Raw genomic sequence first — 23,667 nt, 5'->3', positions numbered from 1 at the left:
GAGACGTTGGTAGAAATGCTTCACCTCCTCACGTAACCACAAGAAGAATTACGACCAGAGCTCAAAATTAGTAACACCCAGAACCTTCAGAACCACCCAGAAAATCGAGCTGTATGAAGTCTGACAACCAAGGAATTAAAGAAGACACATTCATCCAGACAGGTAGGAGGGGTGGAGTTGTGGAGAAGGGCAGAGACAGTGTGGTAAGGAAAGGTAGAAGGGGGTGGCAAAGGAACAGATAGGAGGGATAACTTCAGAGCCAGTGATCCCTGCCCCAGGCTGCAGAGCCCACAGTTAGAGCACTGGGAATATAAATTCCCATTACCTTTGGCTGTAAAACCACTCACCAGTGGTGGTGGCACAAGAAACTGCCAGATTTTTGCAGCTTAAATAGCCAGCATGGTCTCAGAATGTATGCAAACACACCCACTCTGTGATTCACCACTGGGACAGCAGCTGGAAGGGTGCCATTCACATGGGAAGGGGGTGAAGTGACTGGCAACGAGGCAAGTGCTGGGCAAACTGCTAGAAGCCAGTTGTCAGCACTGACCCCCCTCTGAAACCTCCCCACACAGTCACAAAACTGTGAAGCAAGTGCCTGGTCCTGGCAATTACGTAAGGCTCTGCCCCACACAATTTACAGGTCCCTTTTCAACATAGGCCGTACTACTAAGACAGGGAGTAAAAGCAGCTCTATCTAATACACAGAAACAAACACAGGGAGGCTCCTAAATTAAGGAGAAAAAGAAATATGGCCCAAATAAAAGAACAGAACAAAACCCCAGAAAACTAAATGAAACAGAGATAACCAACCTATCAGATGCAGAGTTCAAACACTGGTTTAGAAGGATGCTCAGAGAACTCATTGAGTACATCAAACAAATAAAGGAAGAAATGAAGGTTACACTAAGTGAAATAATCCACAGGAAACCAAAAGAGAAGGAAAAGAGCTGGGATTCCAACCAATGATTTGGAACATAAGAAAGAGATAAACATTCAAACAAAACAAAGACACAAGAACTCAAAAAAATGAGGATAGGCTTAGGAACCTCTCAGACATCTTCAAAACATGCCAACATCCAAATCATAGGGTGCCAGAAAGAGAAGAGGAAGAGCAAGAAATTGAAAACTTATTTGAAAAAATAATGAAAGAAAACTTCCCTAATTTGGGGACGGAAATACACATATAAGTCGAAGAAGCACAGAGAGTGGTCCCAAACATGTTGGACCCAGAGAGGACCACACCAAGACATGACCTAATTAAAATGCCAAAGGTTAAAGATAAAGAGAAAATCTTAAAATCAGCAAGAGAAAAGGCAGTGAGTTGCCTGCAAAGGAGTTCCCATTAAGACTATCAGCTGATTTCTCAAAAGAAACCTTGCAGACAAGAAGGGGCTGGAAAGAAGTATTTGAAGTCATGAAAGGCAAGCACCTACAGCCAAGACTGCTCTATTCAGCAAAGCTATCATTTAAAGTATAAAGGCAGATAAAGTGCTTCCTAGCCAAGGTAAAGCTAAAGGAGTTCACCACCACCAGCCCATTATTACATGATATATTAAAAGGACTTATTTAAGACAAAGAAGATCAAAACCATGAACGTTTTTAAAAAGACAACAAATTCATCCCTATCAACAATGGATTCTTAAAAAAAAAAAAAAAGAACAAACAAACAAACAAAAAGAACAAAAAAACCCCAAACTAAGCAAACAACTACAACAGGAACAGAATCATAGATACAAGGATCATTTAGATGGTTATCAGCTGGGAGGGGGAAGGAGGAGAACGGGGAAATGATACAGGGATTAAGAAGCATAATTGGTAGGCACAAAATAGGGGGAACTTAAGAATATAGCATAAGAAATGGAGAAGACAAAGAGCTTATATGCACAACCCATGGACATGAACTAAGGGAAGGGATTGCTGGAGGGAAGGGGAGTAGCAGATGGAAGGAAACAAAGGGGGAAATTTGGGACAACTGTAATAGCAAGGTCAACAAAATATAAAAAATATAAAAATTATGAAATGTGGCAAAAAGGCTAAAAACAGCTTTTATAAACTAGAAGCTTTTGAGGAGTACTGGCATTTTCCCCACATCACTGTAACATCCCAAAGAACTACAACTGAACCTATCCACTTTTTTTTAAACATACTTGAAATACTGTATACTACTATGATAATTCACAAACGATCACCCAAAAAGTCTTTTGCTCCCATAAGTAACCCACATCACCACTGAAATAGATAAACCTGTTTCTTAGGTTATGAGCAAAAGTAAATTATTGATTCTTACCAAAGAACGAGAATGTTGAACATATACATTTATATCCATATTTTATTCCCTCACTCAGAGTGGTAGTGGCCTTAATGAAGCTTCAGTTAATATATCACCTATTTACTGTACATAAAGAGAAACATTACAGTAGCAATTCTTAATTGTGGTAGGGGAGGATAAGGAGTTGCTTTTCTAAAAAAATGTTTCAAACCACTGGACTAACCCTATAATAACAAACCCTTTCTTGTCATTTACTGACTAATACAGCAAATAATAATTTCTACTGTAACTCAGTAAGAAATGATATATGAAACTTTCAAATGACATAAAATATTTAATGATCATTCCCAATTTAACTTAAGACATCTCAAAAATTCCTATTTGAAATATGTGTGTATATATATATTTTAGCTAATAATAATAGAAAATCAAGTTCCTACTTTGTGTTTATTCATCCGATGTTTGTCTTTTCCTTCTGGAATGCCTTCAATCATGTCATTTTCCTCTTCTTCATCACTGTCATCAGCATTTTCTAAGAAATTGAATGTCTCAAGAACATCACCAGAAGGCCTGCAAGAAGGGAAAAAGATGAAACCAAATATTCCAATGGTTATTTCTAATATTTCTTTGTGGTAGTATAGAGATTCAAATGACAACCTATTTATAACGTACTGCCTAACTATTTTACCCAAGAAAAAAATTCTGTAAGATTACTTATGTTCTATAATTACAGTGACTGTTCTCTATTGATTTCAAAATAAAATCCTGTTGGGAACTGCCCTGCCTGGTTTCAGAAGCTGTAACCCCCTCATGGCTAAGGCTGAATGAGTGACCTTCACACCATAAGCCGCTAAGGAGACAAAGCTTATCTCCCTGGCAGGGGTGCTGCTTCTGCTCCTTTTTCTTCACCCTGCCTGGCCCCCAAGGCTTGATCAGTTATCCAATGACGGGTAAGATTTCTCAAGGAAGGATGGACCTAAGACAGGCACGATCATAGGGAGCCCCAGCAAAGGACTTGGGGGGTATAGCAAAATGGGGTGATGGACTCACGTCCCTCGGCTTTGAAGTAGCCTGAATCCTCATTCTGTCTGCAAGAAGTCTCCTAATCTCTTGGCTGCCTTACTTCCCCTGCCTGACTTAAGCCTGAAACAATGACAGAGGGCAGTGCAGCCCTGTGCTGGAAAGGGCGGGTTCCTCGGGTGATCAGGCCTAAGAAAGAATTTAGAAAATCCTGTGAAACCTGCTTTGCTAAGAATGCTCTCCATTAAATAATAAAGGTCCAAGCAGGACCTGAGTTTGTTTCCCAAAATTTTGTAGCCCTTTAGCTAACAGACCCTGACTCAGAATATGACCTCGTAATTCTTCGTATGTTATCTATTGTTTGATCCTTACTGCCCTGCCAATGATTAATGAGCTTTACCTGTATTCCTGTGCAAAATGAACCCAATAAAAGCCCACTGAGGAAAACACTCTCGGCCCTTCTTGTTTGAGAGATCAGCCACCTTTCCTTCCCAAGCAGATCATGTCTTGGTAGACTTATTCTCATCCATGGTGGCTGGGTGGGCCCTGCAGGCGGAGTCCCACCCCCCCCCTACCCCGGCCAAATCCTACAGTATTAGACACTTAGCTGTGCTACTATTTCTCCAAATAAACCTATCATAAAGCAACTTAAACTTTGCATTTCTTACAATTTTACAATCCCTTATAGCTTGGTCCAAATGTTTAAGAACTGAAACCAAAGTTTAATGTATCAGGCTGCCCTAATGTAAAGTTATGGTAAACCAGTTTTGGAAATTTCCAATCTATTTCCCAAATTTTCTTACCTAGAAAAATGGGATCCTTAACATACTAAAGAAATACTTCTGAGTCTTTCAAAACCACTCATTTAATAAGTAATAGTGGTCATCTATTTTTATCTACTTACAAGTCATTTAAACTATAATCTGAATTCCTCCTCTATGTACAAAAAAGTTTTTCAAATAGTTGTTTAAACATTAAACAACAGAGGCAGCAACAGAACAGTGGAAATTTCAGCTAAACACCGACTCTCACAATGAAAGTCTTTGCTTTTCCATTAAGTAGTTGCCTGAACTTAGCCAAATCACTTAAACCTTTTGGCTTCAATTTCTTTGGAGGTAGATGGGAAAAATGTGGAAGATCAACTAGATGATCTCAAATGTCTTTATCAACACTAAGAATGCATAGTAACAAATAATAATCTAAAATTTACCATTTTCTTCCTCCCTGATTCAATCTATTAGTCCATAGTAAGGACACAATTCAGACTATTTTTTACTAACACTTTAATATGGCATATGGTTTTAATAGGTCTACTACACTCTGCCTAATCCAGCACACTTTTTAAGGACCTGTATAAATACTGAATACAGGAAGTGGTGTTTCCAAATTAGTAAAAACAAACATAAACCTACCACAACAACAAAACACACATTTTTCAGCTCAGCATTAATAATATGTTTAATATTTGGTGATTAAGTAAAAGGCAAAGACATACTCAACAATAAAAAATAGAATATACAGGAGTAAGTCCTTAATATTATCCACAGGTTCTGTAACTTTCAGGAAATTGAAGTAGGAAACCAATTTATCAAAGGCTAACTGATATAAACTGTTAAGTGCCTATGGCATCTCATCAACATTATATCAAAACAACATTGAAAGAAATGATGCTATCTGAGGAGCTGCTATAGTAAATTTAAGATATGAAAATTTTGTTTTGAACTTTGATAAATTCTGTCTCTAAAGTAAGAACTCACATTTTAGGTTTTAAAATTGTACTGGATCACAGCAACACATGTGTATGGCTTTAAAAGTCAAATACAGCACAATCCATAAAAGAAAGAACTGATGAATCAGATGTCCACTCTTTGAAAGACACTGTTAGAGAATTTAAAGACAAGCCCACAGACTGGGAGAAAATATTTACAAGTCACACAAGTCATGAAGGACTTGTGTCCAGAATATACAAACAACACTCAAATCTCAAGCATAACAAACAATAAAAGTGGGGATATTATTTTAATAGACACTATTAAAAGATACATGAATGGCATAAAGAGATACGGACATCGTTGGTCTTTAGGAAAATAAAAATTAAAGCAATTATGCACTGTGAAGGGCCTAAGACTTGACTCTACTGGCATGCTAACATGCCAATACACTGAATTGTTTCTTTTTCGTGTTCATGATGACAGACTTGATGGATTTTTTTCCCATTAATCTTATAGTGCACTTGAGAGGGAACTGAGAGGGAATCCTTTCAATCCAGGAAAAAAAAAATCCTTGGAAATACAGTCTGAAAATATACTCCAGATAATTTCCTTTTAGTACTACCTTAAAAATCTTTTCAATACCATTTGATCTGTTCTATCTTTTTGAAACTCCAGTCAGATAGTGGCTCTTCTGGACTGACTTTGAATTTTCCTCGCTTTTCAGTCCTCCTTTCTTTTCCCTTTTCTGGGAGAATCCTTCAATCTTATCCTGAAGAAATCTTCAAGTTTTACACAGAAATTATTTGTGCATACTTTTTCATTTCTATTAGCTCCTTTTTGATATCCAGTTAAGCCTTTTCTAATAACATCCTACTTGTTTTGCAAATACATTATCTTTTCTCAGACCACTCAAAGATTGATTAGTTTTGATAATCTGCTGTTTTTCTCTGAGTTCCTTTTTTTTTTGTACCTTTGTTCTCCAATTTTCATGTTAAAGGCCTTCCTTAAGTGTTCACAGTTAAGAGTGAGGCACTAAAAAGGTAACTGGGCCCTGGCTGGCGTAGCTCAGTGGATTGAGCAGGGGGCTGGGAACCAAAGTGTCCCAGGTTCGATTCCCAGCCAGGGTACATTCCTGGGTTGCAGGCCATAACCCCCAGCAACCGCACATTGATGTTTCTCTCTCTCTCTCTCCCCCTCCCTCCCTTCCCTCTCTAAAAAAAATAAATAAAATCTTAAAAAAAAAAAAAAAGGGGGGGAACTGGATGTTCTACGTACATGAAGGAAGCTTGTCAAAACAGCTGCCTTTACTCTTCCATTATAAGACAGAAGCCTAACTATTTTACTGGCAGATCCTAATTATCAGTTTCAATTAAGTCTCTTCTATTATTCTGATCAATTTCAATAACCTCCTTCATGGAAAAGCTGTAAGACCAGCTGCCAACATATCAGAGACCAAACAGCAAAAGAAAACGGGATTGCACTGGTTAGGTGGAGATTTTTATATAATCCTGTTTTTAATATACTAACTGGCTCTACGGTTGCTTGATTTCTTAAGAAATCAGAAATCACTGGTTCTACTTCACCAGAAAATATACCACCATTCTTTGGGATGGCAAGGGGGTGTTCAATTGGCTGCGCAGGATAAAAGAGAGGTCTGAGATTCTAATTACCTTTTACATAAACTTTAAACCAATTCTCTACTCACAACCCTCTTTAAACCTGACTCCACATGTACCTGCTACCTGTAATTCCTCAGCTTTTAGAGCTTTACTGGAATCTTGGGACTTGAATTGGCGTGTTCCTCTCTTCTTCCTATCATTTTTATTGCATTTATTTTTTTCTTTTTATTTTATTTAATCTTTATAGCATTTCTTCCATTATCCTCTAGTCTCACAAGTTTGGCAAGATTCCAAACAGAGTAAAAGGAGAAAGGGAGAAGCTACTGGAGGTTCTTAAGTAAATCAGACCAATGACTAAGAAGCAAAATAGCTTTTCCCAGTTATAAGATCTAAGACAATGCTCTCCCCCACAAAGGAATCCACATAAAGTAGATACTTTGTGATCTGATGCACTATGCATCCACAATATCCCCCCACAAGAAACAAAAAAATGCAATAGTGACATTCACTCACCGAATCTAGTAAACTAGTGATTTTCAACTTGTGTGCCACAAGAATTTTGAAAGCATACAATACCTATTTAGTCAGGGGCACTGACATCTTTCTTCTTAGAGTGTCAGATTTTTAAAAAAATGACAACTGCCAACACAACAATAGCCACCCCATATGAAAGAGTCAAAATTATACCTACTTTTTTGTCAAATAGGCAAAAAAAAAATAAAAAATTTTTTTTGGTGTGCCACAAAATTTTAGTTTATGTGTGCCATGAGATGGAAAAGGTTGAAAATCACTGTAGTAAACATTCCTGTTGGTGGGGTTACATTTCAACCGAATATACAATATTAATTATAGGCAACACTCACTATATATAAGGCACTGTTCTATGTGCTGACACATTACTCATTTCTTCTTCATATCAACCCTATCATCACCAAAAGTTCGTTTGTTTTTTCCTCTAAGATGACTCTAGTGGCACCTTAACTTATTAAGTCTTTAACTTATTCAAAACAATTTTATTAGACTGCACTGTGACAACTGTCATATCAGAGTGCATCAAAAAAATCAAAACTGGTGAATTTTTGTGTAGCCATTTTAATACTGAGGATAAAAGAAAATATGCAATACTTTTAGTATATTATGTTTTATTATTTCAAGAAAGGTAAAAACAATTGAAACACACAAAAAAGGTTTGTGCAGTGTATGGAGAAGGTGCTGTGACTAAATGTGACAAAAGTGGTCTGTGAAGTTTCGTGATGGAGGTTTCTCATTGGACACGCTTCACAGCTAGGTAGACCAGATAAAGTTCATGGCGATAGAGACATTGAGAACAATCAGTATTATATCACATGGCAGATAGCCAACATACTCAAAATATCCAAATCAATAAAGTTATTGGTGAAAATGAAAAACACATCTTTTTACTTTATGGAGAAAACATACACACTCTTTGGCCAACTCAATACAAATGAGGAAACTGAAGCAAAGGTAAAGTACCTTGCCCAAAGTCATAGCTAATTAGTGGTGAACTCAGAATTCAAACCCAGTCTGTCTTCAGAATTCACATTCTAAAATCATTAAGTGTATTGCCTCTAATAGTATGACCTAAGATTTACCATTCCTCAACTGTTGAACATTAAAATTGCTTCTAATTTTCTACTATTACAAACAAATATGTAATAAACATTTTTTGCTGAAATCTCTGTAAAAGTGTTAAAGCATTTCTTATTTCTAGGGATTTTCAAAGGCCTTGATATAGCTGAATCATACACACCTCCATCAGTGCAGAATGAGAATGTATAAGTATATTCATTAAGAAGGAAATCAGTCTTGATTAAAAACAACTATTATCTAAACACCTGTGAACAAATGAATAAACAAAATGTAGTGTGTATGTGCATGTATACACATACATACATACACACACACACAACAGAACATTATTCAGGAATTAAAAAAGATGGAAGTTTTGTCATATGCCACAACTCTGATGAACGTTCAGGATATTATGCTAAGTGAAATAAGCCAGTCACATAAGGACAGATATGGCATAATCCCACTTAATGAGGTATTGAAAGCAGTCACTGATAGAAAGTTTAAGAGTAGAGGAAATAGGACATTGCTTTTCAATGAGTATAAAGCTTTAGTCATTCAAGATAAGAAAGTCCTAGAGATGTGCTCTACAACAATTGTACTTACAGTTCATTATACTAGAGTAAACACTTGCAGAATCTGTTAAGAGGAGAGAACTCATATTATGTGGTTTTCACCACAACAGAAAAGAAAAAACTTATTCAAGTTTTTATCGTGCAAAAGCAAGAAACTTTACAAAGAGAAGATACAGTCTGCTGTGGATCTTAAATTCATATTCATATGTGGTACAGTAAACTACATACTCTAAAATATTTATAAATCCTATGAACTATGAGCTTGGTTAGTAACTTTAGTTAAAAATTCAAAATACTTTTTTTCCTCCTATGCTACAAAAACACTCTATGCTTCCTGGAATCCAGAGTAAAAAAAGTTAAGGCCTCTATTAGATGTTAAATTGTTTTTATTAGAGACTTTATTTCTCAGAAATAAAATGCCCACACAAAAGGCTTATGTTACCTTGAAAGTTATAGAACATGTTCTAAAATAACTGTATAGTGTCAGAAAATATATTTATCAGACTTCTTAATAAATTTGGGATATATCAGATGAATGAGAGATCAGCATAATTCCTAGATCACTTTTTGACCATTTACCGACAACTAAATTATATACAAGTATATTTAAGCCATTAATCCAAGATTTTTCAACATTTCTTAAAATTTAAACACAGATTAATGAGTAACTTATTTCATATTGTATTTAGAGACTCAAAATTTGATCCTTCCCAACTTCCAAAATTCTCTGCCTGTCCCTCCTGTATATTTTGTTCTTTAGCCAAAAAGACCTACAGCTTTTTCTCTGATTATTTTGTGTACATTCCTATATTGTGTCTGATTTATATTATTACTTTTATTTCTAAAAGGCTCTGCCAAAATCCTCCCTTCTTAATGAGTCCTGCTTCAGTGTGGACAATTTTTTTCTTTTTTTAATGCATTTTTTTTATTGTTCAAATACAGTTGTCTCCATAAATGAACTCAATGAACTCATCTGATTTTTTTTACCCCCATCTTCTTTTTCTTTTCTTTGCCCTTCCAACTTATGTTATTCAATGTAATATCTGATGGTAGAAAATGGAAAAAAGTGCTACCTGATTGATTCCTTTCATTTATGCAGTCTGTAACTGATAGACAGGAAACAACAAGTGTTGACAAGAATGTAAAGAAGTCAGAGCTCATAAATTTCTGGTGAGAATGTTAAATAGTACGGCACTTGGGAAAAGAATCTGGAAATTTCTTAAAAAGGTAATCGGAGCCCTGACTGGTGTGGCTCAGTGGATTGAGCACCGGATTGCGAATCAAAAAGGTAATCGGAGTTACTATATGATTCAGGAATTCTACTCCTAAGTATATACCCAAGAGAACTGAAAATATGTCCACCTTTGTACACCAATGTTCAACACAGCATTATTCATTATTCCAAAATGTGGAACCAACACACATGCCCATCAACTGGACAAGAAATAAGTGAACAAAATGTGGTATATACACAGCAGAGAATATTATTTGGCAATAAAAAGAAATCAATTACTGACATGACATGTGCTGTAACATGGGTGACCCTTAAAACTATTATGCTAAATGAAGCCATTCACAAAATAACTATTTATATGAACTATCCAGAATAGGCAAATCTTGAGAAATTGAAAGTTGATTAGTAAAATTGTCTAGGGTTGGCGGCAGGGGAGAGTGGTGAGAGAAACATAGGAGAGTATAGGGAGTGACAGCTAATGAGTATGGGGTTTCTTTTTAGGGTAATGAAAAATTTCAAAACTTACACTCTGGTGATGGCTAACCAACTATCTCAAAAACCATTAAATTATATATTTTAAATGAAATTTATGGTATGTGAATTATATCTCAATAGAGACATTAAATTTGGTAGCTTTCTGAGCTGAAACAATGCAAAGCCTTATTCTTTTCATGTTAGCATCTAAATAACCATTGCTATTCTGGCTATAGTGTAGCATTATAATGCATTGAAAATACTCTAGCAACAATGAAAAAATCAGGACGTTAAAATAACTTTGAACTACATAAAATCACCCTTAAATTTTAATTCTACACCTATTTCAGAACTACAGTCATTCTCATGGCATCAAGTTTCAATATAAATAAATTTAAAAAGCATCTAAATGGAAAATGTAGCCCTGGCTAGGTAGCTCAGTTGGTTAGAGCATCATCCCAACCTACCATTATTGTGGGTTCAATCCCCAGTCAGGGAACATATAAGAATTAACCCATGAGTGCATAAATAAATGTAAGAACAAACTGATCTCTCCCTCTCCCTCTCTTGTCCCCTCCCTTCCTCTCCCTTCCCCTTTCTCTACAATCAACAAATTAAAGAAATTTAAGAAAAGAATTTATTTGCTCATGGTACCATTTTGGAGGAGAAAAGTCTTTACATTTGAAAATTACCCACTTTAAAAAATATTAATGGTAGTAACTAGAAGCTAAAGAGATTCATAATGCCCACTGTATAAACAATGTTACCTACAAGTACAGACCATACCTCTTGATTTCTTGTCCTTTTTGCTTAGGAGATTCACCTCCATTGAGGATCTGTTCTAAATTCTTTGTTTCTACTGATCCATTTGGTTCTGAATTGGACAGTCCAAGTAATGATCTTACCCGCTGAGACCGTACATCTAATATGGTATCTGTGTAACCTACTTCCTGAAGATATCTGTAAGAGAAAATTAAAAATATTAAATAAGCCCCACATACTGTTAACAGCTGCAAATTTAACTCAAAAGTACATCAAAAGATTTTACAAAAACCCGTAATCCTACAAAATATACTCTTCTGTTGCCTCAATAACTGTCTTCTCTCTAGACTACTTCTGGTTTTAAGAGAATAAGGCCAATTACAAATCAAAACTTAAGAAAAGCAAATAGTATAGCCAACACTAATCAAGAGTCAATTACTGAAACCTAAAAAGACCTGGAGCCTTAAGAGTTTTTTTGGAGTTGATGATACATATTTTTTTTTTACAAGTCTAGAAAGTGGTAAGGAATGAGCAGAACTAAACCTCAGAACAGTGACATGCTAGGTTTAAACCTGGGTTCTTGGCCAGAGTAGATGGACAGGTCAGTTCTCTTTCTAGGACCTAATATCTCACTGCATTCCTGTCATCCAGTGGTCCTCAAACTTTCTGTAGATCTAAACCAGAGTACTTAATCCAGGATTGAGAAAGACAATGAAAAAGAAGAAAGGGACCAGATTATGATATTAATACTGATGGTGGGTCATGAATGGCTTTTGTGTGACAAGTTAAAAAATTTCCTCCTGTTGAGCTTGGGTGGCTCAGTTGGTTTGGAGCGTTGTCCCACACACAAAATGTGGGTTCAATTCCCAGTCAGGGCATGTACAGAAGGCAACTGATGTTTCTATCTCACATTGACCTCTCTTTCCCTGCCCCACGTACTTCCTCTCTCTCTTACAAAAACAAAAAATGCTTTGATGAGGATTAAAAAAATTTTTTTAAAGAATTTCTTCCTAGACCTGGCTGGTGTGGGTCAGTGAATTGAGTGCTGGCCTGAAAACCAAAGGGTCACCAGTTCAATTCCCAGTCTAGGGAACATGCCTGGGTTGCAGGCTAGGTCCCCAGTGGTGGGGGAGCACGAGACGCAACCACACAGGCTTCTCTCCCTCTCTTCCCCTTTCTAAAAATAAATAAATACAATCTTTAAAAAAAAAAACCCAAACCAAAAAAAATTTCTTCCTAAAGCATCTGATAGGCTAAAGAATGCTAAAAAGGAGCCTCATATACTGATGGCAGAAGAACAAATCTTTACTAAAGATTTTTAGTAAAAGCTAAAAGACAGGGAGACTAGATTGGTTAGGACACTAACATAGCATGAAATAAAACTGGAAAAGAGAAAAATAAGCAAAATTCAATTTTAGTGACTTGGTGCACTAATAAATATGGCAGTAGAAGAAAAGATGATACAAGAATTTTGGAAATTTTTCAGGTTTCTAGCTTATATAATTAGATGGTATTTCTATTCAATGAGATGAAGAATAAACAATCAGAATCTGGTTTATAGAGTACTTATCAGATAATCTTGTAGTGTCTACACAAGTAATAATATTTATTAGGCACAGTGATAAGAAAGGTCAAAAGCTCAAAGAGACTGGACTAGGTATATAGATTTAGGAGTCATCAGTGTTTGCTGCTGGATAGAAACAAGGTGCTGGGCCAAATAAAAAACAAGGTGGATGGTCCTCAGGCCTTGTGTTTGCCACCTGTGGCTTAGAATCTCTACCGAGTGCAATGGGAGGGAGGAGGTGACCAGGGTTATAGAGAAAGACTCCCTGAAATGTTTAGATAGGAAACCATGAATATGTACTGGCATTCATATGATTCTGTAATTCTTTTCCAAGAATTTTTTAGAAGTAGGAGCATGACAGACTGAACTAAGGCTGAGGATATTGCAAATAGGTATAGCAAAATGACTACTGAAAGCGGGTTAAGAAGTGGGCAGCAAGGAAGCAAAGGGTACTAACAAAAGGGTAACCAATCACAGGGTCTAAGCTGGAACCAGGGAAATAAAAGCAAAACAAAACAAAACAAAACAAAAAACAATAACAACAACAACAAAAACCCCCACAACAAAAATAAAATAAAACCAATCATAGTTTAGAGAGAAGCTAAGGAGTTAAAAAAGTAAAAATCAAGGTAAAGTCAGGGGGCAAAAATATGGGAATTAGAGTAAGAAGTGGAATATAAATTAAATGTCATATTATGGAATAATCCAGAGGTAAGATAGTTCTAGGGAGCGATGAGGTCAAGAGTCTGACCACAATGGGTTACTAAAGTATAGGTAAAGATGTCTAGAGCTGAGAAGGTTAAACAATTTTAAGTTACTCAGGATATCAGGAGTACACAAGTACCAAAGTTTTCCAAACATAAGGGAGGAGAACAAATACGAGCAGGGACACCCCCCAAAACCCAGAATTTATTTATAAAAAATTGTGTGTATCTATTCTTATGTGTTTAAACTTCAGTCACCTTCCAAGTATTCTCCATTTAACGCAATACACCTATCAGATATTTTGAGCAGATATTTTTTTCCACTGTTCAAAACAGTTTTTGAACTCATAGATTTTTATGTCTTTTAGTGTTGACATTTTTTGTTTCACCTTTTCCACACTGGCAAAACATTTCCCTTTGAGGACTTTTTTTTATCCCAGAAAAAAACAAAAAAAAGTTGCTGGGGTGAGATCCAGTGAATAGGGAGGGCGGGGCATGGGGATCAAGATGTTTTTGGTCAAAAGCTGCCAAACAGTCAGCACGGTATGGGCAGGGGCACTTGTAAACCACCCGTTGTGAAATGGGCAAATGCATTGAAAGAGGCTTCAAAAAAATTCACTGAAGCTAAACACAGCTTCTCAAAACAATGCTAGCTGGTTCATTGCTACAGATGGGTTCCTAGAACACTAATCTAGCAGGGGAAACCTGTACTACAAGGGGCCCACCTTCCAGAAGGTAAATCCAGGGGGCTTTTGAGGGGTCCCCCATGTAGGTAAAAGACAGTAAAATTTGCCACAGAAGTTTCTCTAATACAATAAAGAATTAAAATGGCAAAAAGGTTCCCCCAAAATTCAAGTAAAGGTAGGACTTTGCAAGTCACTTCTGAAGTTTCAGATAACCAGTTAATTCTTCCTCTGAACTGTCTCACTTAAAGTCAAATATGTAAATTTTGCAATGATGAAATCAGGAGTGTCTACAAATATAAACTCTATCTACATTGTTTTTGTCCTGGCCTCGAAGGCATCCAGTCTTTACAACATTCTACCGCGCAAATAAACAAAAACTGCATTACCCTGAGGAACATTCAGAAGAAACAAATTTTAACAGAAGCATTAAAAAAGCAATATGAGAACTGTATGCGTTGTCCCACTATCATTAAATAATTTTTCACTTGAAGAGCTAGTGAATATAAGCACATCATACCCAGCTCCTCAAAGCTGAAAATGAGCCATTACTCACTGTCTTAACAGCTGTCTGCCTTGCTTCCATGTTAACTGGCTATTCTGAGGCGCTGTGGGAGCTTCGGTGTCTTTGGTTTCTTCTAAAAATTAACAACAAAAAAAGACAAGTTTGATTCACATTATTTCAACTATTGAAAATATTGCCAAAGTTTTCTAAGGGACAAAGCCTCACAAAAATACACCTAAATATTATATAAAGGACAAAAGAAAATTAACTTTTATTGAATATTTGCTACGGATGATACTCATTTCAAATGTGTTTGTTCCAATAACCCAAACACTTAGGTACTACACTCCTTGTTTTAAAATGGGGAAAGTTAGCCCTGGCTGGCGTAGCTCAGTGGATGGAGCGCGGGCTGGGAACTAAAGTGTCCCAGGTTCGATTCCCAGCCAGGGTACATGCCTGGGTTGCAGGCCATAACCCCCAGCAACCGCACATTGATGTTTCTCTCTCTCTATCTCTCTCCCTTCCCTCTCTAAAAATAAATAAATAAAATCTTAAAAAAAAATCTAGTAAATTGAAAAAAAAAAAGACTTGTTTAAAATCAGTAAATATATCCTTCAGTGATGATTTAAAAAAAAATAAAATAAAATAAAATAAAATGGGGAAAGTTAAATGTATGTTAACTATAACTATCGGGGATTCAAAAATAAAATCCTAAGCTTTGAAATACAATATTATTATAATTATTTTTTAATTACCAGAATTATACTGAGTTGAATGCTTCTGAAATTAAAAGGCTATGCTTAATATTTACATTACCTATTCAAAAGCAACACTGTTAAGAAATTAGGTATATATAACTTAATTTTGAGTTGGTATCAGTAAACTCTAAGTCTGTATCATAAAACTTCATATAGTCAACTTCATTTTTAAAACTGAAAGTTAAACCAGAAAATAGTTTTTACTACAGGTAAAAAACATATTTTATTCTCATGTAACAAAGTATATGTATTTAAAAGTTTAGTAAATAGTATAATTTTAGTTCAGTTAAGCTCTGAATAAGTATCCTCAGATTTATACCATTTTGTTTATTTTTAAATCACATATAACATAATCATTGCAGGAAAAAATACATTAAAAAAATTGCCCAACATCCTATCACCAAAAGTTAGTATTTAAGACTTTATCATTCCATAGTTTCCAGGTGAAAATACACACATAAACTTCTCCCCTCCTTAAAAAAAAAAAAAAAAAAAAAAGGCAGTTTGTATACTGCACTATAAGCTGCTTTTGACACTGTATCTTGAACATTCTCTCTATGGCAGTAAATATAGATTAACATCATATAAAATTATTATATAATATTCCATAGAAAGTATATACCTATTTAATTTAACCAGTCCCCTAATGTTGAAATTAGTTTCCATTATTCACTATCATAAATAATGTTGCTAAGGATATCCTTGAAGTACATCGTAAGCGTACAGCTCAATCAATTTTTGAACACACTCATGTAACCAGTACCTAAATGAAGAAACAAAACATTGTCAGCATCCCAAATGTTTTCCTTTGCCTTTTCAGTCACTAGATACTTCCAGAGGAGCATCAATACTATCCCAAATTCTAAAAACTAGATTAATATTTTTAATTTACTAAGATTAAGTCAGTTTTATCAATGTTCAACTTCATGTGCATGTAACTCATTCACGTTGTTAGGTTCATTTAGTTACCTTTTGTTGCTAAATAGCATACTGCACTGCTATGCTAAAATATCACAATATGCTTATGCGTTCTAATGCTGAAGAATATTCAAGTTGTTTCTAGTTTTTTACTATTAAAAATAATGATATCATGAGCATTCTTATAGAAGCCTATGATGAACGTATGTACGTATTTTAGGGAGTGGAACACCTAGAAATGGAATTACTGAGTCATACTATATGCTATATTCCCTTTAGTAATATCACTGAAAAGTCACTTTCAGAGTTCTATCAATTTACAATCCCAACACCAGCAGGCCTACAATTCTCTGGTTGTTCCACATCCTCAACAACACTTGACTTTCTTTTTTTATTGTAGCCATTCTGTTAGGTGCCTAACTATATTGCCCTGTGGTTTTAAGCTGTACTTCTTCAATAACTGATAAAATTGAGCATCATTCATGTGCTTCTTGGCCATTTAGAAATATTACTTTATTGGGTGTCCTTTTAAGTCATTGGCCCATTTTTCTACTGTCAGACTTTTAAAATCTAAATGTAAGAATAAAGGAGTGCTTTACATAGTTGGGCACAATCCATTTTATAGGGTTAGGCTTGGGTTATGTATACTGGCATTACTGAGACAGGTATAAAAACGTGTATCTTGTACTTCGACCAAATCAGTATTTTTTCATATTTTCTCTTATTTTACATTTTGCTTTATTTTGGGCATCAGTATTGACATTAAAAAGTCAATACTGATTCACTTAATGTTTACCTCTATACTTTGCTGTTAATGATTTCATCCCACTTTGTCTGCATTGTGTGTTTTTGACCATCCCTTTTGTTTGTTTTCCCCCCAACAATCTACTTTGTTGCTATGGTGTATCCTATAAATACAATACTTGGATGTTATTTTATTCCTCAATTTGAGGAAGTTTTTATAGTTAGGTTTAAAACAAGTTTAAAAATAAGTCTGCTTTTATCTGACTTCAGCTGTGGGCAGGAGAGGTTAGCTGCTAAATAATTTTGCTTATACCCACTGCTGCACTAAGACCAGCCAATTCTGCCTCTGGTTCCAGGAACAACGTGGCTGCAACTAGACTCCTTCCTCACATTTCACAAACTAAAGTTGGAGGACAGTCCTTGAATGCTAGAAAAGTGACTGCTTATTTTCTGAATACACTAAGTTACATTAGAAAGTGGAGAAAAAAAACAAAATAAATTAACTGCAGGTTTTATGTATAAAGTGTTTCTGTGCCTAGTTCTAAGTACTTAATATCAAACTAAAAACCAAGTAACTAAATTTGTAAAATTTATTTTAATACCTAACTAAAAAAAATTCCGCACATCAATTTTATTGTCCCTACTATACATGCTTTGATGTTTTAGATATGGAGACAACTACAGGAGAAGACAAATTATGTATCCAAAAAGACATCATTTTCTTGTTTTAGCAACCAACATCCAACAGCAGCAAAAAATTAAGTTTATACCATCAAAATGTATAAAGAAATGGATTCTAAATATACCTGAGAAATTGCCAGTAATATTTCCAAATATTGTAAAATATAAATCAAAATAAATTATTAGATTTTTAGACTAATTGTAATCATATAGAACCCTAAAACTAACATTAAACTGCTAGCTCTTTCCTATGTCCAGCCCTCCCTTCCCTGCATAACTATTCATCAGATGTTACTCTCGGATTCACTATCCACTATCTGTTTAGAAAGACACAAGGTCAATTGGAAATAATTTTTCATTCTCTTATCCTTATTTGGCTTCCTCTGCAGTTTCCAAATTCAATCAAATTTTCAAGTTCTTTAGAACTAAGCTGAGTTAATCACAGCTCCTACAGACAAAAATATGTTTTTAATAAAAAAAAAAAAACTAAGCTTATATAGGATAGGACAAGGATTGCCTACAGGTGGAGACAGACTTACTAGTTCATTACCTTCCACTTCCAATTACTAAAAAAAAAATACATCTACAGTTTTACATAGGTTTCAACACAACAAAACTAGGACAAATAACCTCAGAATTGAGATATAACTACTTACTTTCATTAATTTATTATTTCCCCCCAAATTCTACACAGTTGTACAACAATCAATCAGTTGACTAGCCAATGCTTTCAAAGGAAAATAGGAGGAAAGAGAACATGTCTGTTAAAATAAAATTATGCTTACAGCAATTATTCTTGGGAAGGGGTGGGAATAGCGTGAAGAGAGAAGAATAGAGTTTACCTGATTCAAAAGTTGGCATTTTCAAATCACCTTGATTCAGTTCGGTGCCGTATTTTAATTTGTGATATTTTGCCCTGAAAATTTAATAATAAATTGTTGAAAAATATTTTTTTCCTTTTCTAGTTAAGTAACTACTGGTAGATTTCACAAATAACAAATAAAACAATATGAACATGCTTCTTCAACCTAACTTGCAAAGGAAGTTGTAGAAAAAAATGTACTGCCATAAAAGGGGGGAATAAAGATAAATTACCCAACTAACATATACACCCAAGTGAAAAAAACAATCCTGATGTTTCAAAAAAAAAATTCTAAATCTTAGACTCCATATTTCTTTTCTCATATAACACTAAAATCAAAATATCATCTTGTATTTTAGGCAAACTTTGTATTTCTCAGAGAGCTTTGAAATACCTTATACAATGATATAAGAGAATAATAATGTTCTAATTTATTGTATTCATGTAATAAAATGAGATAAACATACCTTTCTTGCTTTAATGCATACTCTAACATCTTTATTCTTCTTACTAAATCCTTCTTCAAGTTTTCTTGACCTTTTCTTTCTCCTTGCAAAAATGCTATTCGGGCCTAAAAATATAAATGGTCCATTTATTTTCGGTTTTTCTTAACTGTACATAGGAAACTGAAAAAAAGAAAACAGTAAACTTCTGCACTTTATTCATGACAGCAAGATTTAAAACTCATAGCAGTAGTCAAACTTTGTGAGATAACACAATTACTTTAAAAATAAAGATAGTACAAACTAACTACTTGCTTATAATCCTTAGTCACTAATACTAGTAACAAGAAACTCAATATATTATATTCACAAGTAGACAAATATTTTTCCCAAATGAGATACTGTTTCAAAAACCAGTAATAAATGCCTATTTTCATCAAAATTACTTCTCTAGTCTCCAGTATCCTTTTAAAAAAATCATATAAAATCATTCACAACTTCCTAACACCTGAGAAGTAATAGATACATAACACTTCAGCTACATAACACTCCTAAATACAGTTTCAAAAACAATAAACACTAGGAGGAATGGTGAAAATTCAGAACCCAATATAGGGTGTGGCAAAAGTAGTTTCACAGTTGTTCTTTGCATGGAAAATAATACAAATAATTAATAAGTAAATACAAAATACAAGAAATAAGTTTATAGTTGCATATTCACAACTATAAACCTACTTTGCCCCACCCTGTAGTCTAAGATCCTAAAGAAAAAAGTAGCATCTATGACTCTCAAGTTATGGGGCAAAGGCAAAATATGTCAATGTCATCTCAATATGTCACTTTCAGCCTCAAGAAAGTCTTTTTTTTTTTTAAATATGGAACACTTCACAAATTTGCGTGTCATCCTTGCGCAGGGGCCATGCTAATCTTCTCTGTATCGTTCCAATTTTAGTATATGTGCTGCCGAAGCAAGCACAGCCTCAAGAAATTCTGAATTTTTCTACAGTATGAGTCACATACTATAGAACCATTATGTGACTCCAATGTTCAGATCTCTTAAGCATTCTACAATTAGCCATGCAAAAAGATAAAAGCAGCTCATTTTGTTTCATAAAAAGTTGTAATTGATTTTCTGATTGAGAAAGGCATTGCAAAGTAAGTGAAACTTATAATGTATTCTAAGGGATCACACAGAAAACATTACAGAATGGTAATGCTTCCTATTAGAATCTTCTATTGTGACAATTTGTTTTCACTTTTCTTTGCCATTTTCATATTAGGAAACACCCATGCATATCTAGTAAATTAAAAACAAACACAAACCACACACACAGACACACATACAAAGTCTCAAAACAACTTCTGAATGGAAACTAAATGAAGAGAGATAATTCACAGACACAGGACAAGGAAGAGATGAGATTTCATGAAAACAAAACCTTTAAAAAGACATGGCCTACCCAAAAGTAGGGGTATAAAAAGCAGATGACAGAGAAGTCATCAATACTGGAACTGACCTTTTGACCTTATATTACCAAGAATCTAGACAGATACTTTGTCAAAATGGGTAAAGGAAAAGTCTGATAGTGGTAACAAAGACCAATTAAATATGAGATTTGGTATTTGGGAAAGGATCATTGACAATGAACTGTCAACTACTTTTATAGGTCATAATGCACCACTAAAACTCTAATCTCTGCAAATACTTTAAAAACCTCAAAAAATATTTAAAATGGCATCAGAAAACAAAAGTATGCAAAAATAAACCAATAAAGATGCACAAGGTCTGTGCATGAAAAACTTAAAACGTCAACTGAGACATAAAAAGATAACCTAAATAGACAAGGCCTCACTACTGAGATAACACCAATTTTCATACAAACTAACCAAGACAGTTAATGTAATTCCAACCAAACTCCCAGTGTGTGTGTGTGTGTGTGTGTGTAAGAGAGACAACAGAAAGAGAAACTTGACAAGCTGATTTTAAAATTCACAAAGAAATCAAAATTGTCAAGAACAAGCAAGACTATTGTAAAGGATGAGGTGGTAGAACTTGCCCAGACATTAGAATGTGTTATACAGCTATAAAAATTAAGATGGTGATTGGTGCAGAGATAGACAAACAGATCGAAGACACAAAACAAAGCTAAAAAACAAACCAGTGCATAGAAGGTCACATGATTTATGAAAGGCAGAAGTTTTAGAACACTGAGGAAAGAATGGTCATTCCAAAAAATGGGGTTTACATCAGTTCCAGGAGGATTATAGATCTAAATGTGAAGGCAGAACAATAGTGCTTTTAAGATGTAGTATGTATCTTCATACTCTCAGATTAAGAAAAGAATTCATGAAGACAAAAGCCTTAACCATAAAATAGGACGGATAAATTCATCACTAAAAAACTTCTGTTCAATCTAAAGCAGGGATTGGCAACCTACCACAGGCTTGTTTTTGTAGAGCCCCAGAAAAAAAAATGGTTAAAAAAAAACAAAACAAAAATGAGAAGAATAAGCCACATGTACCCAACGTGGCCTGCAGGGTCTAATGTATTAACCATTCAAGTTTGCAAAATTCCTATACCAGTATCAGACAAAACAGACTTTAACCAAAAAAGGTTATGACATAAAGATATTGTACATTAATAAAACATTCGATAAAGCAAGGTTTAACAATTATAAATATCCACATACCTAATACAAATCAAAATGGACAGAATTAAAGGGAGAAATAGTTCCACAATAATACCTGGAGACTTCAATACTCTAGTCTCCATAACTAATAGATAAAGAAGCAGAAGATAAGGAAATAGAGGACTTGAACAATGTAGTGAATTAACCAGATCTAACAGGCATAGCAAAACACTCTCCCCAACAATAACAGAATATACATTCTTCTCAGGTTTACATGGGATATTCTCCAAAATAGAAGGTCACAAATTAAATAATAATGGATTTAAAAGGACATACATATCTTAAAAAAAAAAAAAAACTCTTCCAACCAAATAGTTGATGTTCAAAATCTATAACAAAAACAAAGCCAAAAAAAGTCACCAATTTGTAAAATTAAACAGCACATTATTAAATCACCAATGGAACAAAGAAATCACAAGGAAAAATGGACAGGAATGAAAACAAACCGCAACATATGAAAACTTATGGAACACAGCAAAAGCAGTGCTAAAGGGGAAATTCATAGTTATAAAAGTTTGCATTAAAAAAAAAATTAGAAGAGCCCTGGCCAGTAAGCTCAGTTGGTTAGAGTGTCATCCCAATATGCCAAGTTTGCGGGTTTGATCTCCAGTCAGGGCACATATAAGAAGCAACCAATAAAAGCCTAAATAATTGGAAAAACAAATCTCTCTCTTTCCCTCCTTCCCTCCCTCCCTCTCTCCAATGTCAATAAAAAATTTTTTTTAAATAAGAAAGAAAGATCTCGGCCAGGGTCCAGCCTTGGCGGGGTCTGAGGGTCCCTGAAGGGATACACAGCTAAGGTGAAGTGAATGAAGTGAGACACCCAGTGGGGTGCCGGAGGGCAGCTAGGGTTTTTGGGCCCAACTGACTCACAGAGGAAAATCGATCTTTATTTTTATATGGAGGTTATACAACATTCAATGCATAGTGTGATTATTAAAACAGAAACAGTTACCATAGAAATAACTTCGACAAGTACAGGAGGTCCCACAGATCAACCATATTAGACAAAGGTTATTTTGACCAAGAGGGTCATTAATCAGATAGCCAACAAAGCTATATGGGCACAAACTTTCAGGTGCCAATTAGTAACTACATGTCTATTAAGATTCTAGGGATTGGACTAAATTAAAAGGGTGCAAGGGGTGATTTATAGGTTATACAGAAATTAGCTATTGTCTGTTGAGGTTAGGTTTTTCTCAGTTAGGTAACTGGGTTTTTGCCTAGGTTTTTTGATTTATACATCTTGGGGGGGGGGGCTATGTTTTGTATTCATTTCCATGTATTGAAATTATTATTTTCAACTAGAACTCCTTGCTTCTTCTTTACACTCCTATCCCGGGTATGGGAGGGATAGTGGCTCTAATAAATCTTAAGCTTTTAAGTGCTGACTCCTTAACAAACATTCCTAGTAATAGCTTCCTTCAGTGTTCTGGCAGTTGGTCTGCCCATAGTTTAATTTTGTCCTTAACTTCCCAGGTGGGGGAAGCAGGTAGCATTAGGGTTGGTAGTGGTTTCTATTCTGCGGTCAGCAAGTCATTTCATGCAGAATCAGAGGCATCGTGCAGATTTTTTGTTATAACACATAGGTATCTAAAAAATCCCACCACCTATTGCTAGCAGGGATAAGCATACAGGAAGAGATAGACAGAAGATCCAGCCACAGTCCCATCTGCACAGCAGAGGCATCTCATCCGACCTGTGTCAAAAAGGTCAGCTGTTGGTCGGCTCCCGACAGATCTCAAATCAACAAAATACGACTTCAGAAACTTTCTAGAAAAAGAACTCAGAAGAAAAGAAATACTTAAGATTAAAGCATAGATAAATGAAATAGAAAACAGAAAAATAAAATAAAAG

General features: G+C 35.0%; 1 protein-coding gene and 1 non-coding gene across 3 annotated transcripts in view; both read right to left on the bottom strand.

Moving 5' to 3' along the window:
- The window catches only part of STRN3 (striatin 3), a 114,147-nt gene that overhangs the window by 44,569 nt on the left and 45,911 nt on the right, over positions 1 to 23,667 (bottom strand). For both annotated transcript variants that reach the window (XM_028507968.2, XM_028507967.2), the window contains exons 2-6: positions 19,145 to 19,248; positions 18,658 to 18,731; positions 14,766 to 14,847; positions 11,283 to 11,456; positions 2,713 to 2,842 (exon numbers count right to left, since the gene is read on the bottom strand). In XM_028507968.2, the coding sequence (XP_028363769.1) occupies positions 2,713 to 2,842; positions 11,283 to 11,456; positions 14,766 to 14,847; positions 18,658 to 18,731; positions 19,145 to 19,248 (564 nt within the window). The remainder of the gene's footprint in view (positions 1 to 2,712; positions 2,843 to 11,282; positions 11,457 to 14,765; positions 14,848 to 18,657; positions 18,732 to 19,144; positions 19,249 to 23,667) is intronic.
- Positions 19,990 to 20,096, bottom strand: LOC114493537. The gene has a single exon (XR_003684174.1). It is a non-coding gene; the product is annotated as a U6 spliceosomal RNA (small nuclear RNA).

This window comes from Phyllostomus discolor, chromosome 1 (genome assembly GCF_004126475.2).
Source record: "Phyllostomus discolor isolate MPI-MPIP mPhyDis1 chromosome 1, mPhyDis1.pri.v3, whole genome shotgun sequence".
NCBI classification, from domain to species: Eukaryota; Metazoa; Chordata; class Mammalia; order Chiroptera; family Phyllostomidae; genus Phyllostomus; species Phyllostomus discolor.
The sequence above is the reverse complement of the archived record's forward strand: the minus strand, read 5'-3'. Positions and strand labels throughout refer to the sequence as shown.